The following is a 19931-nucleotide window of genomic DNA, read 5'->3' as shown; positions in this document are numbered from 1 at the left end:
CCAGTCCATACTGTGTTGTCACAGTGACAAGATCACCTGTCCATCAAGGTGTGTATCACTTTTCTAGCCGACAGCCCCCAGCACCAGAGAAGAGAGAAGAAACAAAGTTTGGACAGGAGAGAGAGGCGATCATTGGTATGTTTGGGGAAATATCCATTTAAAGCTACTGATCTTTACACGAAGGCCTGAAGTAAGTCTGTACCTGTTATCTCACTCTGCATGATCCTCTTTTCTGGTTACACACTTTATCAAGCTTTCATTTCTTTCTTCTTCCCGCCAGCTGAGTCTTCATGGCTGAGGCCACCTGCACAAGAAGCAACAGTGGAGGTTTAGGCAGTGGAGGGGCCGGGGGAGTGCGTGTCCCCCAGGAGCCCTCTCTCAAAGCTGGCATGGTGTTGTCAGATGAAAGAGTTGACTTCCTTCGGGAGCAGGCCTTCTGTGTGCTGCGAGTGAAGACTGATAAGTGGAACCGCTTCATTGGTGCGGAGGAGAACCAGAAGATTATGCTGGATTTTCTGGACCACATCTGGACCAACAGGCTGCTGCTCTTCACTGGACCTGGAGGGACACTGCATGCAGGGGATGCTCAAGTAAGAAACAGACAAACACACACAATGATAAATGCACAGTCAGTGTATGAAAAGTTCAGGAATCTGCTTCATAAATGTGTGTCATTTTCTTTTTCCATCTCCTCATCATGGCTAAGTCAATTTTGTAAGCAAATTCAATCATGGTTATAGCCTTGCATAAATATTTAATAGTGCAGTTCATCCGTTGTTTTCTGTATACATATTATGTTAGAAATGCTGTATTCTAATATTCCTGAGGAGGTAAGGATACTGTGGAAAGGTGGCAAGGTCTTTTTTCCTGGCTGGCCTTAATCAATTAATTAAAAAGTTATCAGCAAAAATCCTCACATTCTGTGAATTTTCTACACACACAGTCATGCATACACAGTTACATAATGAACACTGAATTTAGCTCGCAACCAAGACAAAAAGCTGGCAGGCAGGCATAAAGGTGTTTAACAACATCTCCTGGGCTTGCTGTCTACACTCCGTCTAACATACACATTTTTTGAAATAAGTCGCTACTTATTTCTGGTGCTTTCAATGCTGTTGAAAGCATTCCTACTGTTTTTGCATCTGTGAAGACATCCCCACCATGGAAAACCAAGCTGCTGTGTGTACTAAAGAAGGGCGTGAAGAGAATTGCTCGTCAAGGATTCAGGCATCAGCTCTGGCTGGGAGAAGTGCCTGGATACCCAATGGAGCATCTGCCTGTTGTCATCTCTGAGGTTGGGTAATATGTGTTTGTCTGTGTGTACACGACTAAGCATGTACAACAGCAGTTATTTGCACGCATGATGTCTGTGGATACAAGGCCATTCGACAGAGATAAAATGTATGGTATGAGTGTGTCCAAGACAGGTCACACTTATCCTAAGACCAGCTTGTGTGTCCAGGTGCTGGTGTGCGTGCTGTCCAATGGTCTGAACCATGACAACTGGCCGCAGGTGGTGTCTGATGACATCCACAGGCACCTGGAGAGGCTGAGAAACAAAGTGGTGACTCTAAGGGGTCGTGCAGAGGGGCGAACACTGCTGCCCCTACCATTGTGTGTGGAGAGGGCACGGCCTCAGGACATTGTACTCAGGTCAGTGTGCATGTGTGCGACTGTGGTAACAATATGCAGTCTTGTGCACATTAGTGTGAATAGTATAAAAATAAACTTTGGCTATAAGCCTGACGATATTTGTAATTTCCATCGCACATTTCTGATGTGTCACTCAAATATTTAAAGGGGCATTTAATCACAACGGAAATTCGTTTAAAGAGCCACAGGCGAAATGAACCTGCCAACATGGCAATAGCGGAATTTTCAAACACAATGCACTGGAAGCACCACAAGTCTGCTCTATTGCCAATAAAGGCTCAGACTGAGCAGTGGAAAGCTATCTCCCAACTGCTCAGCCTCCTTGAAAAGAGCCATTATCACCACTAGCCTCTGAAAATATGACCTAAAACCACACGCACACAATGATATAACAACATGTGCTTTGTTTCAGTGTTTTACTAACTATAAACTGTGATAGTGAGGTTTAAAAAAGCTTTCATCTCACTGCCATACGATTCAAACAGCTGTCCTTCATCATTACTTAATTCTCCCATAAATCGAGACTAGCTAGCGAACGAGGAAGCAAAACAACCGAACTGAGGGGTGGCTACTAGACGGTATTTGCTAACTCTCTTGCCAAGAAAACTGTGCCTGTATTTCTCAACTGCAATTACGTGCGTATAAATATTTTCATTTCACTGTCACTCGTTTAAAAAAAGGATTTGGTGGGGTACTAACCATTTTAGCAAAGCGCCGTTCAGTTGACACACACCTGTTGACTAATTGCCAGCTGATGATTTTCGTCAACTTTTGGAATAAACCAATACCGTAGAGAATGGGTGTGTGAGTCTTTTTGAAATATTATGTTCGACATAAATAGAAGAATCGGTTTGACTCAAAATAAAAAGTTATCATAGCTATTGTTTAATATCTTAAAAAATGAAGTAAAATACAAAAAGTTCATATACTTAAAAAAAAAATCTGGCGAGCCACTGCTCCCATCAGAAAATGGTAACGACCGTTTTAGGTCTGAAGGTTGTGTGCATTTTGTCCGTCAGAGATTAGCTACTACAATATGTCCTCAAAATTATCACGTTTTCTTCATCGTACTTTCTTAAAACTTAAAACGTTTTAGGGGGAAGCCCCACATGTTGTTCCGTGGACAGTATCATATAACGTTTTAACCCAGCTGGAGGTTTGTGCAACCCATGTCAGTTTCTGCATTTGTGGCCTTACTGCCTTGTTTGGGTGCAATCTTGTACCGCAAAACATTACAAAATTTAACGTTTTATAATGGGCTAAAGTGATTACATTACTCATCTGTGCGGCTTTGTGTGTAATAAGACTAAAAGTGTCGTTTTTGCAAAACTAGCAAAGAGAAGGTGAAGAAGGTCAAACGTCATTTCCTGGCGCCATCTTTGTTTTCTTTAACAGAGGGAAACCAGGTAAATCTGTTTATTGTGCTGCATATAGAATATTTTTTATTCCATTTATCTAAAGTACAAAGGGAGTTTTTGAGGAACTTGAACACAATTTAAATACGGCAGTAAGCGTTATCAGTTGACCTGCAGAGTTTGACTAAACTGATGTGCTAGCACTAATGTTAGCTCTGTAAATGCCTCATATTTATATATTTCTCATTAAAGTTACAGGATAAAAGAAACTATTAGAGGAGACTTGTGCCACAGGCCACTGCATAATGTAGAGAATAAGATGTAATTAAATATAACATTTCAGAGAATAGTAAACTATAAAACAAGTTTCGCATAGCCAGGTTTTCTATTTGTAAACCAGCTTAACAAACCCAAGAACTCTAGTCACAGATAAGAGGTATCACAATAGTGATTTTTAGCTTTTTCCTTCCACATGAAATGGATCTATTTTGTGCCATGTTCTCAGTCAAGAGGAACAGTTTGTGAAAAAAGAGAGCTATGAAGAAAATAAAAATGTATTACAGTAAAAAAAAAACAACCACTTATTACAAATAATGCAAGAGGAGAATTCTAGCAGAAATTAATTAATGGTGTAAGATAATGTATTTATTTTACCACAACGCACTCTCAATGCTTTCTGCTTATTTCTTACGTGACAGCTGTGTATTAGAGCTCTTCAGCCTTACATTAAAATGCATTAAAACGTGATAATCAAGAAGTGCATTTAGGTCTGGCATAGACCCAAATTGAAGGATACATAGAAATAACATTGGTTTTGAGCTAAATCAAAGTGATATTAATTTTATTGATTGCATGCTCTCACACAGTTTGCACTAACATACAAGCTCAACAGGTTTGCAGATTTAACACATTCCCTCTGGAATCTGTATCATAAATCTGTGAAAAGGTGGTGCTTCTTACAACTGATTTAAACCCAAAACTCTGCATATAACCTCCTTCAGAGCAGGTTATCTGTGCAGCATAAGCTACTTTGATGATCTAGTCAGATTTAAAGAGCCACCTTCGTGACACTGAAAACTCTGGATTTAGGCTTATTATAGCTCCCTAACTCATTAATTTGCTTCATAGTGCATCCCTCAGGTCATTAATAGGTACCACTAAACATGGTGTGCAGAGGCATGAACAGTTTGTTACAGTAAATGTTGGTCGAGTCGTAGTAATAAAAAGGATTTACAAACTGACAGTGATGATATTTGCAACATAGTCCAACAATTTCATCCTATTTGTAGTTTGTGCTACATTCATTTTCCATAGCTTATGTTGTTATTTTTATTCACACTGATTGCCCCACTCTCTGTCCCCCTCAGCCCCACTGGATGGCCGCTGGACCGTGGCTTGTTATACTCTATAGAAACTCTGATAGTTCAGTGGTCCGGACAGATATGGAACGTGCTGAAGAAAGACTCTGGCATGGTGCTGCTCCAGGGAGACCACCCAGGCCCCAACGTGGAGCTCCAATTTTGGACCACTCAGAGGGAAAACCTGCTGGGCATCCAGTCACAAGTATGACAGTAGCTCTGTGGAAGCTGACAGGGCTGCAGTTGATTCAAAATGTATACTGAAACTTTTTACATTTATAGACATTCCTTAAGACCATATTTTTGAGTTTACAGATTGAAATTGCAATTTTTTTAAACCGTAAATGCCCCTAAGTATTTTTTTCCTCCCAGATCAGCTGACATACATGCAATGTCCATTTCATGAAGTAGATCAGTGGTATATATCTAACTGCTCTGCAACAAAGTCCGCTTTTATTATACCTATAATGTCATAGTAGTGTTAAGTCAGTATGTTAATGATAATATGTTTTAATATTGAAGTTTCAGATGATAAAGGTTCCACTATATTAAAGCATGTTTCTAATATTGTGCACCTCTAATGTGTGTAAATAAAGAGAATATAAAATTAGAAACATATTTTGATGTAGTGTAAAATGTCAAAAATTGATCATTATAAACTTTAGAAATTTAATTGATTAGATTTTAGAAGTTTGTTTTAAAAGAATGTTCACTGAATGCGTGTCCTACTCGGATATGTTTGTTTTCAGATCCAGAGCTCCAAAGTGGAACAGATTATAGAGATCCTGAGAAGAGTCAAGAGCAGTTACTACTCTGCCTTTAAGGATGTCTGTGTCAAAGTCAATGATGGTAGATCAACATTAATCTTCATTTATTTAATTATTATTTACTTTCCTCATTGTCATCTGGTGTCTCACAATGCAACTTGTCATTCACTTGAACCAGGATTCACAGCGATCAGCACAGCATTGCATTTTCTTTGTTATGTAAACATGCAGAGAGCCTCTGTTTTCTGTTAATATTCACCTTGATAATATCTGAAAAATTGCGATCTAAGAACATTATTGCCAGAGCACTACTAACCCCTTATTACGTTAATGTCATCCACTAATACTTGTGGATGTAACTGTAGCTGTGCTGGAAGCAGAGGACATAGATTTACATCTACGGCCTCTACGGAGACAAATCAGCAACTTAGAAGAGAGGAGTTTTCCACAGGTGGACACTCTGCTGCCTCCACTGTTTCACACTCTCTGCCTCATCTGGTGTCACTCAAAGTACTACTGCACTCCACAGCGCATGGTGGTCCTCCTGCAGGAGTTCTGCAACCTGATCATTGAAAAGGTATATTTATGTATATGTGATAGAAGTGGAGACAAAAGACGAGAAACTAAAACAGCTGATCTTCATATTGGATCATGTGTATACAGGCCTTTGCCTACCTCATCCCTGAAGAGCTGTTTAAAATGGAGCTTGAGGAGGGGATGGAACGAGTACAGATAAGCATCTCAGTTCTGCGCACCTTCAAGCAATTGTTTCATGCTCACCGCCAGAAAATCCCTAAGTACTACAGACACAGCCAGAACATGAAGCTGTGGGACTTTCCGGCATCACTTGTCTTCAAGCGCTCCGATTGCATTGTGGAAAGACTTCTAATGATCGAGGTGTGTGGGTTTCCAAGTGTGGTTCATGGTTTTTTAAATATATTTCCCTCCATCCTGTCACCTTGATCAACTAGTGCCATTTTTCATTTCAAATTTAGGAACTCTTTGCAACAGCACTGGACTTTCTGAAGCTGGAGAAGATTGAACTGGGTGGTTCCAGAGGGAAAATCCTAAGTGAGATGGTCTTTAGCATGAGCGAGGAGTTTCATGACTGCTGGCGGACCCTCAGAGAGAGCAAATATGACCCGTTGGACTACACTAATGATGTGAGATCTAGTGAGATTGTTGCAGCTGTCTTTGATAGCGCAACGCTATTTTATTAATAAGCCCCACAGGGTTGTGATTCACAGTGATTTGTAAGTGGCATTGACATGCACAGCCAGATAATAAAAAATAACAATTAGATGTTATTTTTCTGCTCAGTGTGCAGTAATTGAAAGGTAGCAAAGCAAAGTAGTTGCTTAGCAACACACAAGAACCAGTGACAGGAGTCATTATTAGTCAGTGCATCAATATTTAATTTACTAGAAATTTTACAACAGCTTCCAGTGTGACTCAGAACAGGAACTCAATCAGAAATTGATCTATGTTATAATATATTTTTCCCAAGTGTGTGTTATTTCAGCCAATAATGATTAACTGAGTTAAGCAGAACTCGGGGCAAATTTAATGGAGTAAAATTACCTAATAATATGTGGATTAAAGCTTTTTTAATCACAAAAGCCACTAAAAATATCCATCATTTCCTCTCTAATGCTTTCTTGTGTCCAGGATTTTGTGCATCACTACCGGCGTTTTGTGGAGCAGAACAAAGATTTTGACCAGAGGCTAGGAACCGTCCTCAATTTGGCCTTTCAGCACTCCAAAAATCTGAAGTCAACCTTTAAGGTATGTTACTACACACTGACTATAATAATATTTATCTGTGCTGTGGGGCTTTTGGTCATTTGTTGTGTAATTTTTACATATTATGTGTATAGAATGTACACTGTAATAAAACTGTTGTATTTCTGTCGCATCTAGTTGTTGAAAATTTTCGGCACCCTGCTTGAGAGACCCAGAATCCACCAGCTGTTTTCTCCTAACTACAGCAAGTTGTTGGCCATGTTCAACCAGGAAATCGACCACTGTCAGTTTATACTTGATCAACACAGAGATGGGGTGAGAGAGGCTGAACCGATATTCTCAGTTACTTACAAGTGTGAATTTTAGAACATTTACTTCAGAATACGCAAAAAAAAGTTATATTAAGTGTGGTAAATGACATTAGTCTGATCAACTACAGCCATTTACCACACTTGCTATGCCATAGTGACAGAGAAACCGCTAAGCATTTAAAATGACACATATGGCATCATGACATACAAACTTGCGCTACAAGCACCCAAAGTATCGACTTAAAGAAATAACCATGACTCAGTTATAATCCGATTCATTAAGCCTTGTGTTTCAGCTACAGTCAGGCTGTGCAATCCTGGGGAAAAATATGCCTTCTGTGGCTGGTAACCTCAAATGGTCACAGGAGCTTCGGAGTCGCATCCTCACCGACAGGAGCAGCCTCTGCCAGCTGGCCCACATGTATGGACCAACTCTACCTCCCCCCACTATACAGACTGCAAGAATTTGTGCAGTTTTTTTCTTTCACTCAATCCTTCTGTTGCTTCCAGGCCTCTGGGATGTGCTGAGGCAGACGACGTGCTCCAGAAGTGTGAACGTGTTCTCGAGGTTTTGGACCAGCATGATGAAGAGCTGTTCTCAGAGTGGACTGAGGGGCTGGAGGAAATCTGTGAAACGCACCTCAAGGACCCACTGTTGACACTGGACACTGACACAGGCTTGTTCCAGGTCAACTTCTGTCCTGCTGTAAGCACAAAGATGATTTGCTTTCCAAAAGGCATATTAAACATTCTAGTCAGAGTTAAAATACTCCAACATTCATACCTGCAAAAACGTAAAATAGAAGATGTTGCACACAGTGAAGTACAGTGGAAAATGTTACATATCACAAATCAAAGCTTTAGTTTTCATTGAATGCTAAGTGACCCAGAGTTAAAGGGGCTCTGTTTCTCCAATAGAAAATGCGAATGAACAAACTCACAAGTTTTGTTTTTCACTATACCCACTTTCCCGACACCAGCAACAGCAGTGAGAGTTCAATGAACAGAGAAACTATTTTGTATTAGCAGCTAATATGTGAATTGGCAAAGAAAATCACAAAATCTAACCAACATAAAAGTCAGACAAACAGGAGAAAGTGTTTTCCCCAAAGTGTAGCAGTAATGAATATAATCAGCCATGTCAGAAATCAGGAGAGTGGATCAGGCACCGATTCTGACATTTGATGAACAGCTTATCTGATAAACAACTTATCTGATCAAATTGTTTATTGCTTTTTCTCTCTCTTCACTCCTCCTTTCACTCTCTCCAGTTGACGTCAGTGCTAAGGGAAGTTAAATACCTGGGTATGCTGAAGAACCAAAATGTTCCTAAAGCAGCTCTGCACCTCTATTCCAAAAGGGAGAGACTATACATGGTGGGTAACTCACCTTCTTGCGCTACATCGGACATAGTGTCAGACAGATATATTTATGAGTTGTATGGCTGTAAATGCTTGTCAAATACTTAAAACATTACCAGAAACTGCTAGCGTTGTGCTTTATGGTGTAGTACACACAGACACTGACCTTGGTGACCCAGTGGCACAACCAGCTCCACAGCACCATCCTGGCTGTAGAGCTGGGGTTGGTCAAAGATGAGATGGATGGGATGAAACGGAAGCTGGATCCGGCGCTCCGGGAGCTGACCTGGGCTCACGATGACCTGTGGGACTATATTCAGACTACACGAGACCTGGTCAAGGTACTGAACATATCTCATCCCTTTTAGTGAAAAGTTTTGACTGAACTGACATCAAACAACAAGTGCAAGGTAATATTTATGGGGAAACACTTTCCCTCTGTAGAAAGCTCTTGAAAAACAAACCCCAGTATGACACTGTTATAATTGTTGGCTGTAAGAGTTGCTCTATTGTGCTATCACCAGAGTATATCTAGTCGAGTCCGGAAGTGCAAAGCTAATGTGGAAGCCATCCAGGCCCTCATGGCTAAATTCAGCAACCGGGCTTTCATCACCAGGAAGAGCCGTGATTCTACTCTGCTCATCTTCTCTGACATTGAAGAGAGCGTTTCCAAACAGCATGCTCTCATCACCAGTACAGGGGAGCAGATACACAAACTACTGCAGGTATATTCACATCTTTCTCCTGATCTTAGTGTGATTGACCTGTGCACATAATGTCCATCTTTACATCTGTTAGAACTCACATTTATTTATACGATTATCTCCCTTCCAGGAGAACCAGTCTCTGCTCGGTGTCACAGATCAAAACAGCAGCGAGTGGCAATCCTACACAGAGTATGTGGACCGTATGATCCTGTCAGGCTTGTCCAGTGCAGTCCGCTGCTCCCTGCAGTATCTCATGGACAACACAGATGCAGCTCAGCGCATTACCCCGCTGTTTGAAGTTCAGCTGGTACTCAACAGCAATGAGATGACCTTTGACCCTTCATTAGACCTGAGCCACAGTGGTAACTTCTATGACATTGTGGATAAGATGGTGGCCAACATCACAAGCATGGCATCCTTCATTCCCAGAGTGGCAATCCATAAACAGCGGGAGAACTATCAGGTGCAGTACAGATTAGATTATAGATTTATACACATTGTACATACATACACATATGCATATTTGTGTTTGCATGTACACATATGCTTGCCACATGCTATCTTGACTTCCCATCTTGTAGTGTGACATAAATGAAATGGAGGATTTGTCCGAGATGTGCTATATAATCCGCTCACGGGCACGCGTAGCTGTCACTAAGGTAAGCATCTTTTTTCCTCTTCACACATAGAGGCTTAAGATGTTTGCAGGCATGCAATTGTAAAGATTGTCTTGATTTTCAGGTCAGGGAATATCAGGCATCGTTCTCCAGCTTTCGATACCTCTGGACTGATGACAGGTCAGATGAATGTCGCTACCTCTAATTTGTTTATTACATTTAAATGTGTTTCATACAGAAATGCACATTTTATTGTGTTTTTTCTTCTTCTTCTTCACAGGTCTGAATTTATGAGACAGTTTCTGCTTTATGGCCACGTGTTAAGTACAGAGGAAGCTGAGCTATATGCCGACTACGAGCTGAAGAAGAACCCACCCACCCTGGACAACTTTAAAGAACAAGTGTGTTCCACTTCTGTGATACATTCATTCTTTAACCTTAATTTATCCAACCAGCATTTAGAAAGCTGGTTAGTGCAACAATATTAACTGCATTGTTCTTCATTGCAGATCAATCTGTTTGAGTCTCTCTATGTACGAGTGAGTAAAATGGAGGACAGGAGGGTGTTTTGTGGCTGGTTGCAGCTGGACATCAGACCTTTTAAGCACACACTGATGAATGTCATCAAGAGGTGGAGCTGGATGTTCAAAGAGCATCTTCTTAACCATGTAAACCAGAGGTTAGACACTCATGCACAAGAACGAAGTAATCATCAAAATGTTTTAAAATGAAGAAAATCCACTCTTTCATGTACACTGTACCTATATATATATAATTGTACCATATTCTTCCATCTTTTCTATCCTACAGTGTGAGGGAATTGTCCTGTTTTGTCCAGGACACAGCCAGCGGTCTTTCTACTGATGTGTCAGATGGTGACTATGCAGGTCTTGTTAACATCATGGGACATCTCATGGCCATTCGAGACAGACAGATCAGCAATGAACAACACTTCAAACCACTCAAGTCTACTGCTGAACTTCTCAAGACCTATGGACAGCAACTTCCAGAGAGTGTCTACACACAGCTAGAAGTGTGTACCAATGTACAAACATACATTTTTCCATTGATAATAGCAGATATGTACAGTTCTCACTACATTACATTCTTTCCTCCTTTTTCTACAAAACACAGGAGCTGCCTGAAAAGTGGAAAAGTCTCCGTAAAATTGCCTTCACAGTCAAACATGAAGTGGCACCGCTGCAGTCAAATGAAGTTTCCGTTATACGCAGGAAATGTGTCAGGTTTGAGGTGAGGCTGTGTGTGAGTGGGATAGGATGTCAGTCTGGCAACCCCTTACAAAGCGCTCAATATCTGACATAGAAACCTTCTTACTTTCTGTCCTGCATTATATATGACTGCACCCCCCCAGTGTCAGCACAGTCATAGATGAAGAGATGGAAGCAGTTACGCATGAACCTTGAATTTGCCATATTTTCACATTTCAGGTCAAGCAGTACGAGTTCAGAGAGCAGTTTCGCACTGAATCAATCTTTAAGATCAACATTGAGGAACCATATAAATTAATTGATAAGGTGAGCAGTGGAAAAACAAAACGTAGCTTTTTTCTTATTGTGTATGAGTAAATCCACCCATTAAACAATACATTTGTTATTAACACCATATCAAAATGTCTGCCTCCAGTCTAATCGAGCCGTGGCAGTGATGGAGATGGAAATGAAGAAGCTGCAGGACACAGCTGATCTGTTTGAGGTCAGCTTTCCGGACTACAAGCAGCTGAGGCAGTGTCGCTCTGATATCATACTTGTCAAAGCAGTCTGGGACATGGTCATATTTGTGCAGGTGAATATTAACCAGCAGAGTGCAAATATGCTGGCATTTTGAATTCTTAGTTATGTTTGAGCTCCATAGTTTAAACATGAATACCAGGCAAAAAGGTCTAGATAATGACAACAAAGCACCTACATCACAAGTATTCTCAAGTGACTCATTGACACATCCATAGATATACTTTGGAGTTTACACAGTGCTCTGAAATCCTTCAAGACTGCGAGTGAGACAAGCTTTCCCTCTTTGTTCCAATAATACTTTCAATCTCCTGTTAATCCTAGACCAGTATAGAGGACTGGACCAAGACTCCATGGAAAGAGATCAATGTTGAGCAGATGGACATGGAGCTCCGGCGCTTTGCTAAAGTATGACAAGCTTCAGCGTGCAAAGAAGTTCATGTTAGTTTATGCTATGGTTTAAAAAACTATACATTTTCTATAATGATGAGTGTTTCCGTTGTGTGTTGCAGGAGATGAAGATGCTGGATAAGGAGGTGCGGGTGTGGGACGTCTACATGGGTCTTGAATCAACTGTGAAAAACCTGCTGACCTCTCTGAGAGCCGTCAATGAACTGCAAAACTCTGCTGTCAGGGAGAGACACTGGCAACAGCTTATGAACACCACAGGAGTATGAGAATATCTTTGCTGCTGCTTCATAATCCCTTGCACCATCTAATTCAATAATGCTTCATTAGTGATAATGCTTTGCACTGTATGCAATACCTTAAACTATTTTACTCCTCTCTAGGTCCATTGAACCCAATTATGTTGATGTGAAATCTGATCACAGCCATGGCTTCTGTGTGTTCTCTCTGCTCCTCAGGTCAGGTTTGTGATGGGAGAGGGCACCACCCTGGGGGACCTGTTGGAATTGCAGCTTCACCGTGTGGAGGATGAGGTTAAAAACATTGTGGACAAGTCTGTGAAAGAAATGGCCATTGAGAAGGTAGAAATACAGACCCATCAGTAATAATATATAACAATGCATTTTAATGAATTATTCATTTGGACATAAGTATTTAAACATTGACTAAGCAAAAGAAATGACTGCTTGTTGAGCCTGTCGCGGTACCCTTTCACCAGTTCCAACTCAGCAAGAGATATCACCTGAATATTCAACATTATATTCTTTTTTTCACTTTAAGTACATACTACAGCTACGCTCACAAAGTATGAACTGTTTTGTGCAGTCAGCATCCATAATACTTTGTCATAATAATGCGTCTTAAACTTTTACAGTCTATAGTGCATGATGAGCTGTCATCTGTCTGTGTACTCTGACAAATGTGTTGTGAGTGTGCAGATGACTATGGGTCCGAATGGGCAGAAAAGCAGACTGGCTTGTATACTTTAAAATCCAACTGGACATAGTAGGATACTGGGTATTTTTTGGTGTGCTACATTTAACATATTGTGTATTGGGATATACTAAAACTTGCTGTCCATTTTTTGTTTTTTTCCCTTGCATTCAAATGACAGGTTTCACACTGTAAAGTCACATATATTGCATTTACTCTATAGGTTTTGGCCGAGATAACCCAGACCTGGAGTGTTATGTCGCTGTCATATGAGACTCATACCAGCACAGGAACCCCTCTACTCAAAGCAGATGAGAATCTGATAGAGACACTGGAAGACAATCAGGTGACCCTGTGTACTGGATTATGGGGAAAATGTGATAAGGTCTTATTTTATTAGTTCAAAAGACAAATTGCACCCTAATGTTTCAGAATGAAGTTTTAATATGAGGGGCTTGGGCTTACTGGCATCACACTGACATCTATTCAGTTCAATTCAACTTTATTTCTATAGTGCGGATTCACAACAGATATCATCTCACAGCACTTAGCATAGTAAGGTACAGATAGGGGTGGTGACAGCAACATCTGGACATCCAAGACATTTAAGGGAAATGCAGAAATTGTCTTGTCATTTGTGTGGCAATGCATCAGGGTACTAGCATGTAAAGCTCCTGTTTCATTTCTCCTCAGGTTCAGCTGCAGAACATCCTGATGAGTAAGTACGTAGAGTATTTCCAGGCTGAAGTAAGTGGATGGCAGAAGAAGCTGATGGTGGCTGATCTGGTCATCTCCTCTTGGATGTCTGTCCAGAGGACTTGGGCCCACCTTAATAGCATCTTCACCAACAGCCACGACATCCGCTGTCAGCTGGCCAATGATGCTGAGCGATTTCAGGGAATACACACTGACTTTCAGGTAACAGAAACTGTTGTGTTCATACAGCAGAGCCTGGCCTACGAGCTTCCATCTCACCCTATTATTATACTGTGTATGCTTTCCATCCTCTCTTCTTCATTTGCTGTCCGTCTGGCCCAGAATTTGATGACTGAGGTGGTGCAGAACAATAATGTAGTAGACGTAACCAACCAGCCTGGCTTCTTGGAGAACCTAGAAACTTTACAACAGAGGCTGTCTGTGTGTGAGAAGGCACTGGCTGAGTATCTGGAGACCAAGAGACTCACGTTCCCCAGATTTTATTTTGTTTCTGCATCAGATCTGCTGGAGATTGTCTCCAAGGGAACACAGCCCAAACAGGTACGAGATTACAATTCAATTATGTTTTCCAAGACGGACAGAATATATAAAGAGATTATCAGCACATTCTACATATCAGTTCAGTATATTCTCTGAGCTGTGTCTCAGTGTTATGCAGTACAAACTGTTGATAAAAATAATAATGAAGGTCAAAGTGGAAATTTGACATTGACCAATGAGAATCAATGTCAGATTTCCACTTTGTCTTTCATTCTTCTTCGTTTCCATAAAATTCTATCCAAGAGATCATGTCTGTTACCATCATGACAGTTAAAAGAGAAATTGTCCTTGTGTGTTTGCGTGTGTGTTTTTCCAGGTGACCAGACATTTGCTAAAGCTGTTTGACAACATAGCAGATCTTCGCTTCAAGGACTCAGACAGAGGTGGAGGAGGAGGAGAGGAGGATGGGGAAGCGGTTGCCATAGGCATGTACAGTCGAGAGGGAGAATATGTTTCATTCTCTGAGCCGTGTGCCTGTGAAGGACAGGTATGGAAAAATAAAATTTTATTACTATGTGTGCAAATACAGTTGTAGAGTAGAGGTACATTTGGTTATTGCTAGAACTACGCGGTTGCAGCTGTAATAGATAACTTTCTTTGTATTGTTTATAGAGTACGGCATGTCTGTAACTGTATATGCTAACAGTTGCCAGGTGGCATCATTTCCATACTTTCACCTTAATATTCAGATTTCTTTTTTCCAGGCAGAATGTTGGTTAAGTGCCTTAGAGAGTACCATGCGCTGTACAGTTCGAAAGGAGATACAGGAGGCTGTTGCTGCCTATGAGGACAAGCCACGAGACCAGTGGCTCTTTGACTACCCTGCACAGGTCTGATCATGCATAGTGTGTAGAAATACCATTATAACTTTGTAAATACACAAATTATCTCTTACATGCCTCTGTATTCTTTCCATTCACAGGTAGGGTTGACTGGTAGTCAGGTGTGGTGGGCCACAGATGTGGGCATTGCCTTTGAGAGAGTGGAGGAAGGATTTGAGACGGCTCTCAAAGAGTACAACAGAAAACAGGTAGTGTTATAAAGAAGATATTGTTAGGCTGGTGAGTGAAATCGATGGTTGTTTTGTTCAGTGAAGTTTGCTGGTTTCTAGATCACACAGCTCAACTCGCTGATCCACATGCTGCTCGGAGAGTTAACTCCTGGAGACAGACAGAAGATCATGACTATCTGCACTATTGATGTCCATGCTCGAGATGTGGTCGCCAGTCTCATTGCTCAGAAGGTAGAGCTACTATTCAGCATCATTTTTCAATAAGCCTGATACTTTATCTATTAGATCTTCCTGATGGTGTTATTGTGTGTCTCTGTTAGGTGACAACAGGACAAGCATTTGCATGGCTGTCCCAATTACGTCATCGCTGGGATGAAGAAACGAGACACTGTTACGTTAACATCTGTGACGCCCAGTTCCAATTCAGCTACGAATACCTGGGAAACACCAACAGACTGGTCATCACCCCACTCACTGACAGGTATTCATACATGTACTACTATATGTTTCACTAACACACAAGCATAGAAAAGGTACACATTATTGAAGATGTGTATTTTAAACAGAGTCCTAGAATTGGGTGATGACAGATGTTATTAATGGACTCCTTTTGCCTAGCAACTGCAATCAACTATCTACTTTAGTCACTTAACATTTAAGTGCTCCTGCTAAGGTGTAAAATGCTTGAAAGTAGTCAGAGCACAGATGTAAATTTGAGTCTAAAAAAGAAAAGAGTGTGCTTTGTCACTCTCCTGTGATCAAATAAAGAGAAAACAGTCATGTTTAGGTCTTACAAAATGCATACAGTATGACACTGTTATTTTGATACCAGATTGCTTACAAATGCACAGATCTACTGAAGCCAATTTATTTTTTCTATTATGACTTTACATGTCAACCCTACCACTGTCAGGTGTTACATAACCCTGACCCAGTCCCTCCATCTGACCATGAGTGGTGCCCCATCAGGCCCAGCTGGCACCGGCAAAACAGAGACAACTAAGGACCTCGGACGCTCCCTGGGCATTATGGTATATGTGTTCAACTGCTCAGAACAGATGGACTACAAGGTAGCATGGGCCGCACAGATGTTCTTCTTCGAGTCCAATGACTGCATGTGCACTGCAGTTTATATGTATTCCTCCCTTCAGCTTCTTTCTCTGTTTCCATCCCATTTCTTCAGTCTATAGGTAACATCTATAAGGGTCTGGCTCAGACAGGAGTGTGGGGCTGCTTTGATGAGTTCAACAGGATCTCTGTGGACGTTCTGTCTGTCGTAGCTGTGCAGGTCAAGACTATACAAGACGCTGTGCGCAACAAAAAACAGAGGTAAATGTGGAAATGCACTATGTATTATCAATGTATTCTATCGATTCATTCTTTTGTCTGCTCAGTTTTGTCTATGCACCCATTTAGCAATCAGTAATGGCTAATGTGTCCATGTAGGTTTCATTTCCTGGGAGAGGAGATTGAGCTGAAGTCAACAGTGGGAATCTTCATCACTCTGAACCCAGGTTATGCTGGCAGAGCTGAGCTCCCAGAGAACCTCAAAGCTCTATTCAGGTCTGATGTAACAAGAGGACGAAGATGCTTTTAAGTGCAAGAGTAAATAAATGTTGAAAATGACTAATTATTAGTAATTTTGTTTATGCTCAGGCCCTGTGCAATGGTGATTCCAGACTTTGAGCTGATCTGTGAGATTATGTTGGTGGCTGAAGGATTCATAGATGCTCGTCTGTTGGCACGCAAATTCATCAGCCTCTACACTCTATGTAAAGAGCTGCTGTCTAAACAAGTACGTACAGACAACCAGTTTGTAAGGACATAGAAAGTAACATAACTATTGTTTGTGGGGGTTTTTAATGAGTTAATAATTTAGTTAGCAGACGTGAATGTCAAAGATAAAGAGATGGGAAGAGTAGGAATCCTAAATGGGCGACATCTTTCTAGAGATCAGCTCTCCCTTTTCCTGTAATGCTGACAGACTGTCACTGTACTTATCCAGTCCATAAGGCTTATACACATTATGTGTCCTATACTAACAATGATAACAAAAACAGTTTCGTGTAAATTTGCATTTATTTTCACTTTGAAATGGCTTAGATAACTTAGTGTCTTTTCTCTGTTAGGATCATTATGATTGGGGCTTACGTGCCATCAAATCAGTCCTTGTTGTAGCTGGTTCTCTGAAGAGAGAGGACCGTAGTAGGCCTGAGGAACAGGTGTGTATAACTTTGTTGTCACTGATAGAAGCTGTTGTTGACACTGAGGTTTCGCGCTTCTCATTGATGTAAAAGAATTGTGTGCAGTTGAGTTTTTTTAATTTAATTTAACTGTGATGCAATTATTTTCTGCTCAGGTGCTGATGCGGGCACTGAGGGATTTCAACCTGCCTAAGATAGTGACCAGTGATGTGCCCATATTCCTTGGGCTGATCAGTGACCTGTTTCCTCAGCTAGACGTGCCCAGAAAGAGAGACCCAAAGCTGGAAAACTCTGTTCGTCAGTCAGTGAGTGAGCTGCGTCTGCAACCTGAGGAAAACTTCATCCTTAAGGTGCCTCTTTCTTTTTGCATGTGTTAAATATTATATAGAATATCTCTAACCAGTGGAATATTAACAATGGCACTATAAGATTTCTGCTGTGAAGAAATCTTGATAAGAATGATGTATAATGTATGTGCCAGAGACACATCACACTTCATCACTACATCATTTATGCTGGAGAATTTAGTTCTGAGCTGCTGGTGTTAACATAGGAGAACCTCCAGAACTTAATTCTGTTGGGAAATAAATGAAAATCTACATCTAGGTCTGTTTTGTGGGGGAAAAAATGCAAATTTGTAATTGCCACTTTTACATTATGTAGAATATTTTCAGGATTACTCTGAGATATTGTGACATCCATGTGTTTGTGTTTACAGGTGACCCAGTTGGAGGAGCTGCTGGCTGTCAGACATTCTGTGTTTGTAGTAGGTGGACCGGGCACTGGAAAGAGCCAGGTTAACTTCTGTAATATCTACTACATCAATACTATAATTATTATCCTGAAAGACGATTAATGCAAACTATATATGCACTAACACCATTTCTATGGAATGTCTCAAGTGACAATGAAGGGTTTGTTTTTGTAAAAACACATATCACAGAGTGTGTTGTACATTTGTGATGTTTCTTTTCCAGATCTTGAAAACCCTCCATAGGACCTACACAAACATGAAGATGAAGACGGTGTGGAATGATATTAATCCTAAAGCTGTTACCACAGATGAGTTGTTTGGATACCTGCACCCTGCAACTAGAGAGTGGAAAGATGGTGAGGGGCTTGAGGATTATACGAGAGATTTAATGAGCAAGAAGCGATGATGAAGAGAACCTGTTTCCTGCAGACTTTGGGTCGCTGTCAAGGGAGGGTTTAATTTATTCCCAAGACTCTTCTTAGAATTAATTGGAAAGTTAGAATACTATTTCTGGCTCACAGTCAGTTCCTGTTTGGATAGTTTTCACATGGAATATTTTTACTGGAATTTCATTACACAAATTTGCTTTAGAACATCTTTAATTATTATAATGTTATATTTTTGCCCTGGTGATGGCCTGACGATGGAATATTCGAAAAAAAAAATCCTGCTGGATGTTTTACTCTTTACTTCACTTTAGGTCTGTTCTCCTCTACCATGAGAGAATTGACTTCAGTGGGTCATGATGGACCCAAATGGATTGTTCTGGATGGTGATATTGACCCTATGTGGATCGAGTCACTCAATACAGTTATGGATGACAATAAGGTCTGAGCACATTGGCATGTTTCCTTTCTCCCAATGCTGGATTTTCTGTTTTATCTGGGGGTTTAAATATGACAGAATTTTTACATCTACTGACCCAACACCCAAACTAAAATGTGTACATACATTTGTGTCAGTGTCAGCCTCTCTGTATTTGCATTTTGCTTCTTTTAGCCAGTGCTTATGTAGGCATACCATTCATATTTTTCCCCTTCTCTGTTCAGGTTCTAACTCTCGCCAGTAATGAGCGGATCAGTTTGTCTTCTTCCATGCGTCTTCTCTTTGAGATCTCGCATCTGAAGGCTGCCACTCCAGCTACAGTTTCCAGGGCAGGAATTCTCTACGTGAACCCACAGGACCTTGGCTGGGGCTCGTAAGAAGCACACAAGCATAAATCCTAATGCATGTGTAAAATATTGGAATTCTGTTCCTTTAAAATTTTTATTGTATTTAGGTAAACAGTGCTGTCTTTACTGTATTCTCAGTTATGTGACAAGTTGGATAGACACCCGACAGGCACAGTCAGAGCGAGCCAACCTCACCATTTTATTTGATAAGTACGTGCCCTACTGCCTGGAACAAGTCCGCTGTAACCTGAAAACCATCACTCCCATTCCAGAAAACAGCATGGTGCAGGTATGTTCTTATCTCACTCACAGGCCAAAGAATTGCTATATAATTAAAAGCACATGAGAGAGCTGCTTTCTAACTGGATATTATCTATTGTTCAGTGAGGTGTAGCATTTCTGTATTTTCAATCAGACACTGTGCTCCTTGTTGGACTGCCTGCTGACAGAGGAAAACACTCCTGCTGACTCTCCCAGAGAACTTTATGAGATCTACTTTGTCTTTGCCTGCGTCTGGGCTTTTGGAGGGGCTCTCTTTCAGGACCATGTGTGTGGTGACTAAATGTTT

The 19931-nt window shown here is 40.9% G+C and overlaps 1 protein-coding gene across 1 annotated transcript in view; it reads left to right on the top strand.

Annotated features, from left to right (window-relative positions):
- The first annotated feature begins 208 nt into the window (after positions 1–208).
- The window catches only part of dnah9l (dynein, axonemal, heavy polypeptide 9 like), a 55973-nt gene continuing 36250 nt past the window's right edge, over positions 209–19931 (top strand). The window contains exons 1-47 of the mRNA XM_055014688.1: positions 209–590; positions 1154–1297; positions 1466–1656; positions 4379–4574; positions 5119–5218; positions 5502–5713; positions 5800–6033; positions 6132–6299; positions 6805–6921; positions 7057–7194; positions 7487–7611; positions 7701–7896; positions 8462–8566; positions 8701–8892; positions 9076–9276; positions 9386–9721; positions 9840–9917; positions 10000–10055; positions 10156–10276; positions 10385–10554; positions 10686–10908; positions 11010–11126; positions 11324–11410; positions 11520–11678; positions 11948–12031; positions 12136–12294; positions 12490–12612; positions 13188–13310; positions 13658–13882; positions 14003–14221; positions 14538–14708; positions 14926–15051; positions 15144–15251; positions 15333–15464; positions 15554–15714; positions 16147–16303; positions 16417–16562; positions 16680–16796; positions 16890–17028; positions 17363–17455; positions 17593–17787; positions 18156–18233; positions 18415–18547; positions 18892–19019; positions 19241–19389; positions 19502–19652; positions 19779–19910. Coding sequence (XP_054870663.1) covers positions 291–590; positions 1154–1297; positions 1466–1656; positions 4379–4574; positions 5119–5218; positions 5502–5713; positions 5800–6033; positions 6132–6299; positions 6805–6921; positions 7057–7194; positions 7487–7611; positions 7701–7896; positions 8462–8566; positions 8701–8892; positions 9076–9276; positions 9386–9721; positions 9840–9917; positions 10000–10055; positions 10156–10276; positions 10385–10554; positions 10686–10908; positions 11010–11126; positions 11324–11410; positions 11520–11678; positions 11948–12031; positions 12136–12294; positions 12490–12612; positions 13188–13310; positions 13658–13882; positions 14003–14221; positions 14538–14708; positions 14926–15051; positions 15144–15251; positions 15333–15464; positions 15554–15714; positions 16147–16303; positions 16417–16562; positions 16680–16796; positions 16890–17028; positions 17363–17455; positions 17593–17787; positions 18156–18233; positions 18415–18547; positions 18892–19019; positions 19241–19389; positions 19502–19652; positions 19779–19910 — 7215 coding nt within the window. The 5' untranslated portion in view covers positions 209–290. The remainder of the gene's footprint in view (positions 591–1153; positions 1298–1465; positions 1657–4378; positions 4575–5118; positions 5219–5501; positions 5714–5799; positions 6034–6131; positions 6300–6804; positions 6922–7056; positions 7195–7486; positions 7612–7700; positions 7897–8461; positions 8567–8700; positions 8893–9075; positions 9277–9385; positions 9722–9839; positions 9918–9999; positions 10056–10155; positions 10277–10384; positions 10555–10685; positions 10909–11009; positions 11127–11323; positions 11411–11519; positions 11679–11947; positions 12032–12135; positions 12295–12489; positions 12613–13187; positions 13311–13657; positions 13883–14002; positions 14222–14537; positions 14709–14925; positions 15052–15143; positions 15252–15332; positions 15465–15553; positions 15715–16146; positions 16304–16416; positions 16563–16679; positions 16797–16889; positions 17029–17362; positions 17456–17592; positions 17788–18155; positions 18234–18414; positions 18548–18891; positions 19020–19240; positions 19390–19501; positions 19653–19778; positions 19911–19931) is intronic.

The sequence above is a fragment of the Amphiprion ocellaris genome, chromosome 10 (assembly GCF_022539595.1).
Source record: "Amphiprion ocellaris isolate individual 3 ecotype Okinawa chromosome 10, ASM2253959v1, whole genome shotgun sequence".
In the NCBI taxonomy this organism is placed as follows: domain Eukaryota; kingdom Metazoa; phylum Chordata; class Actinopteri; family Pomacentridae; genus Amphiprion; species Amphiprion ocellaris.
Note: the sequence above shows the minus strand (reverse complement) of the source record. Positions and strands in the feature narration are given on the sequence as shown.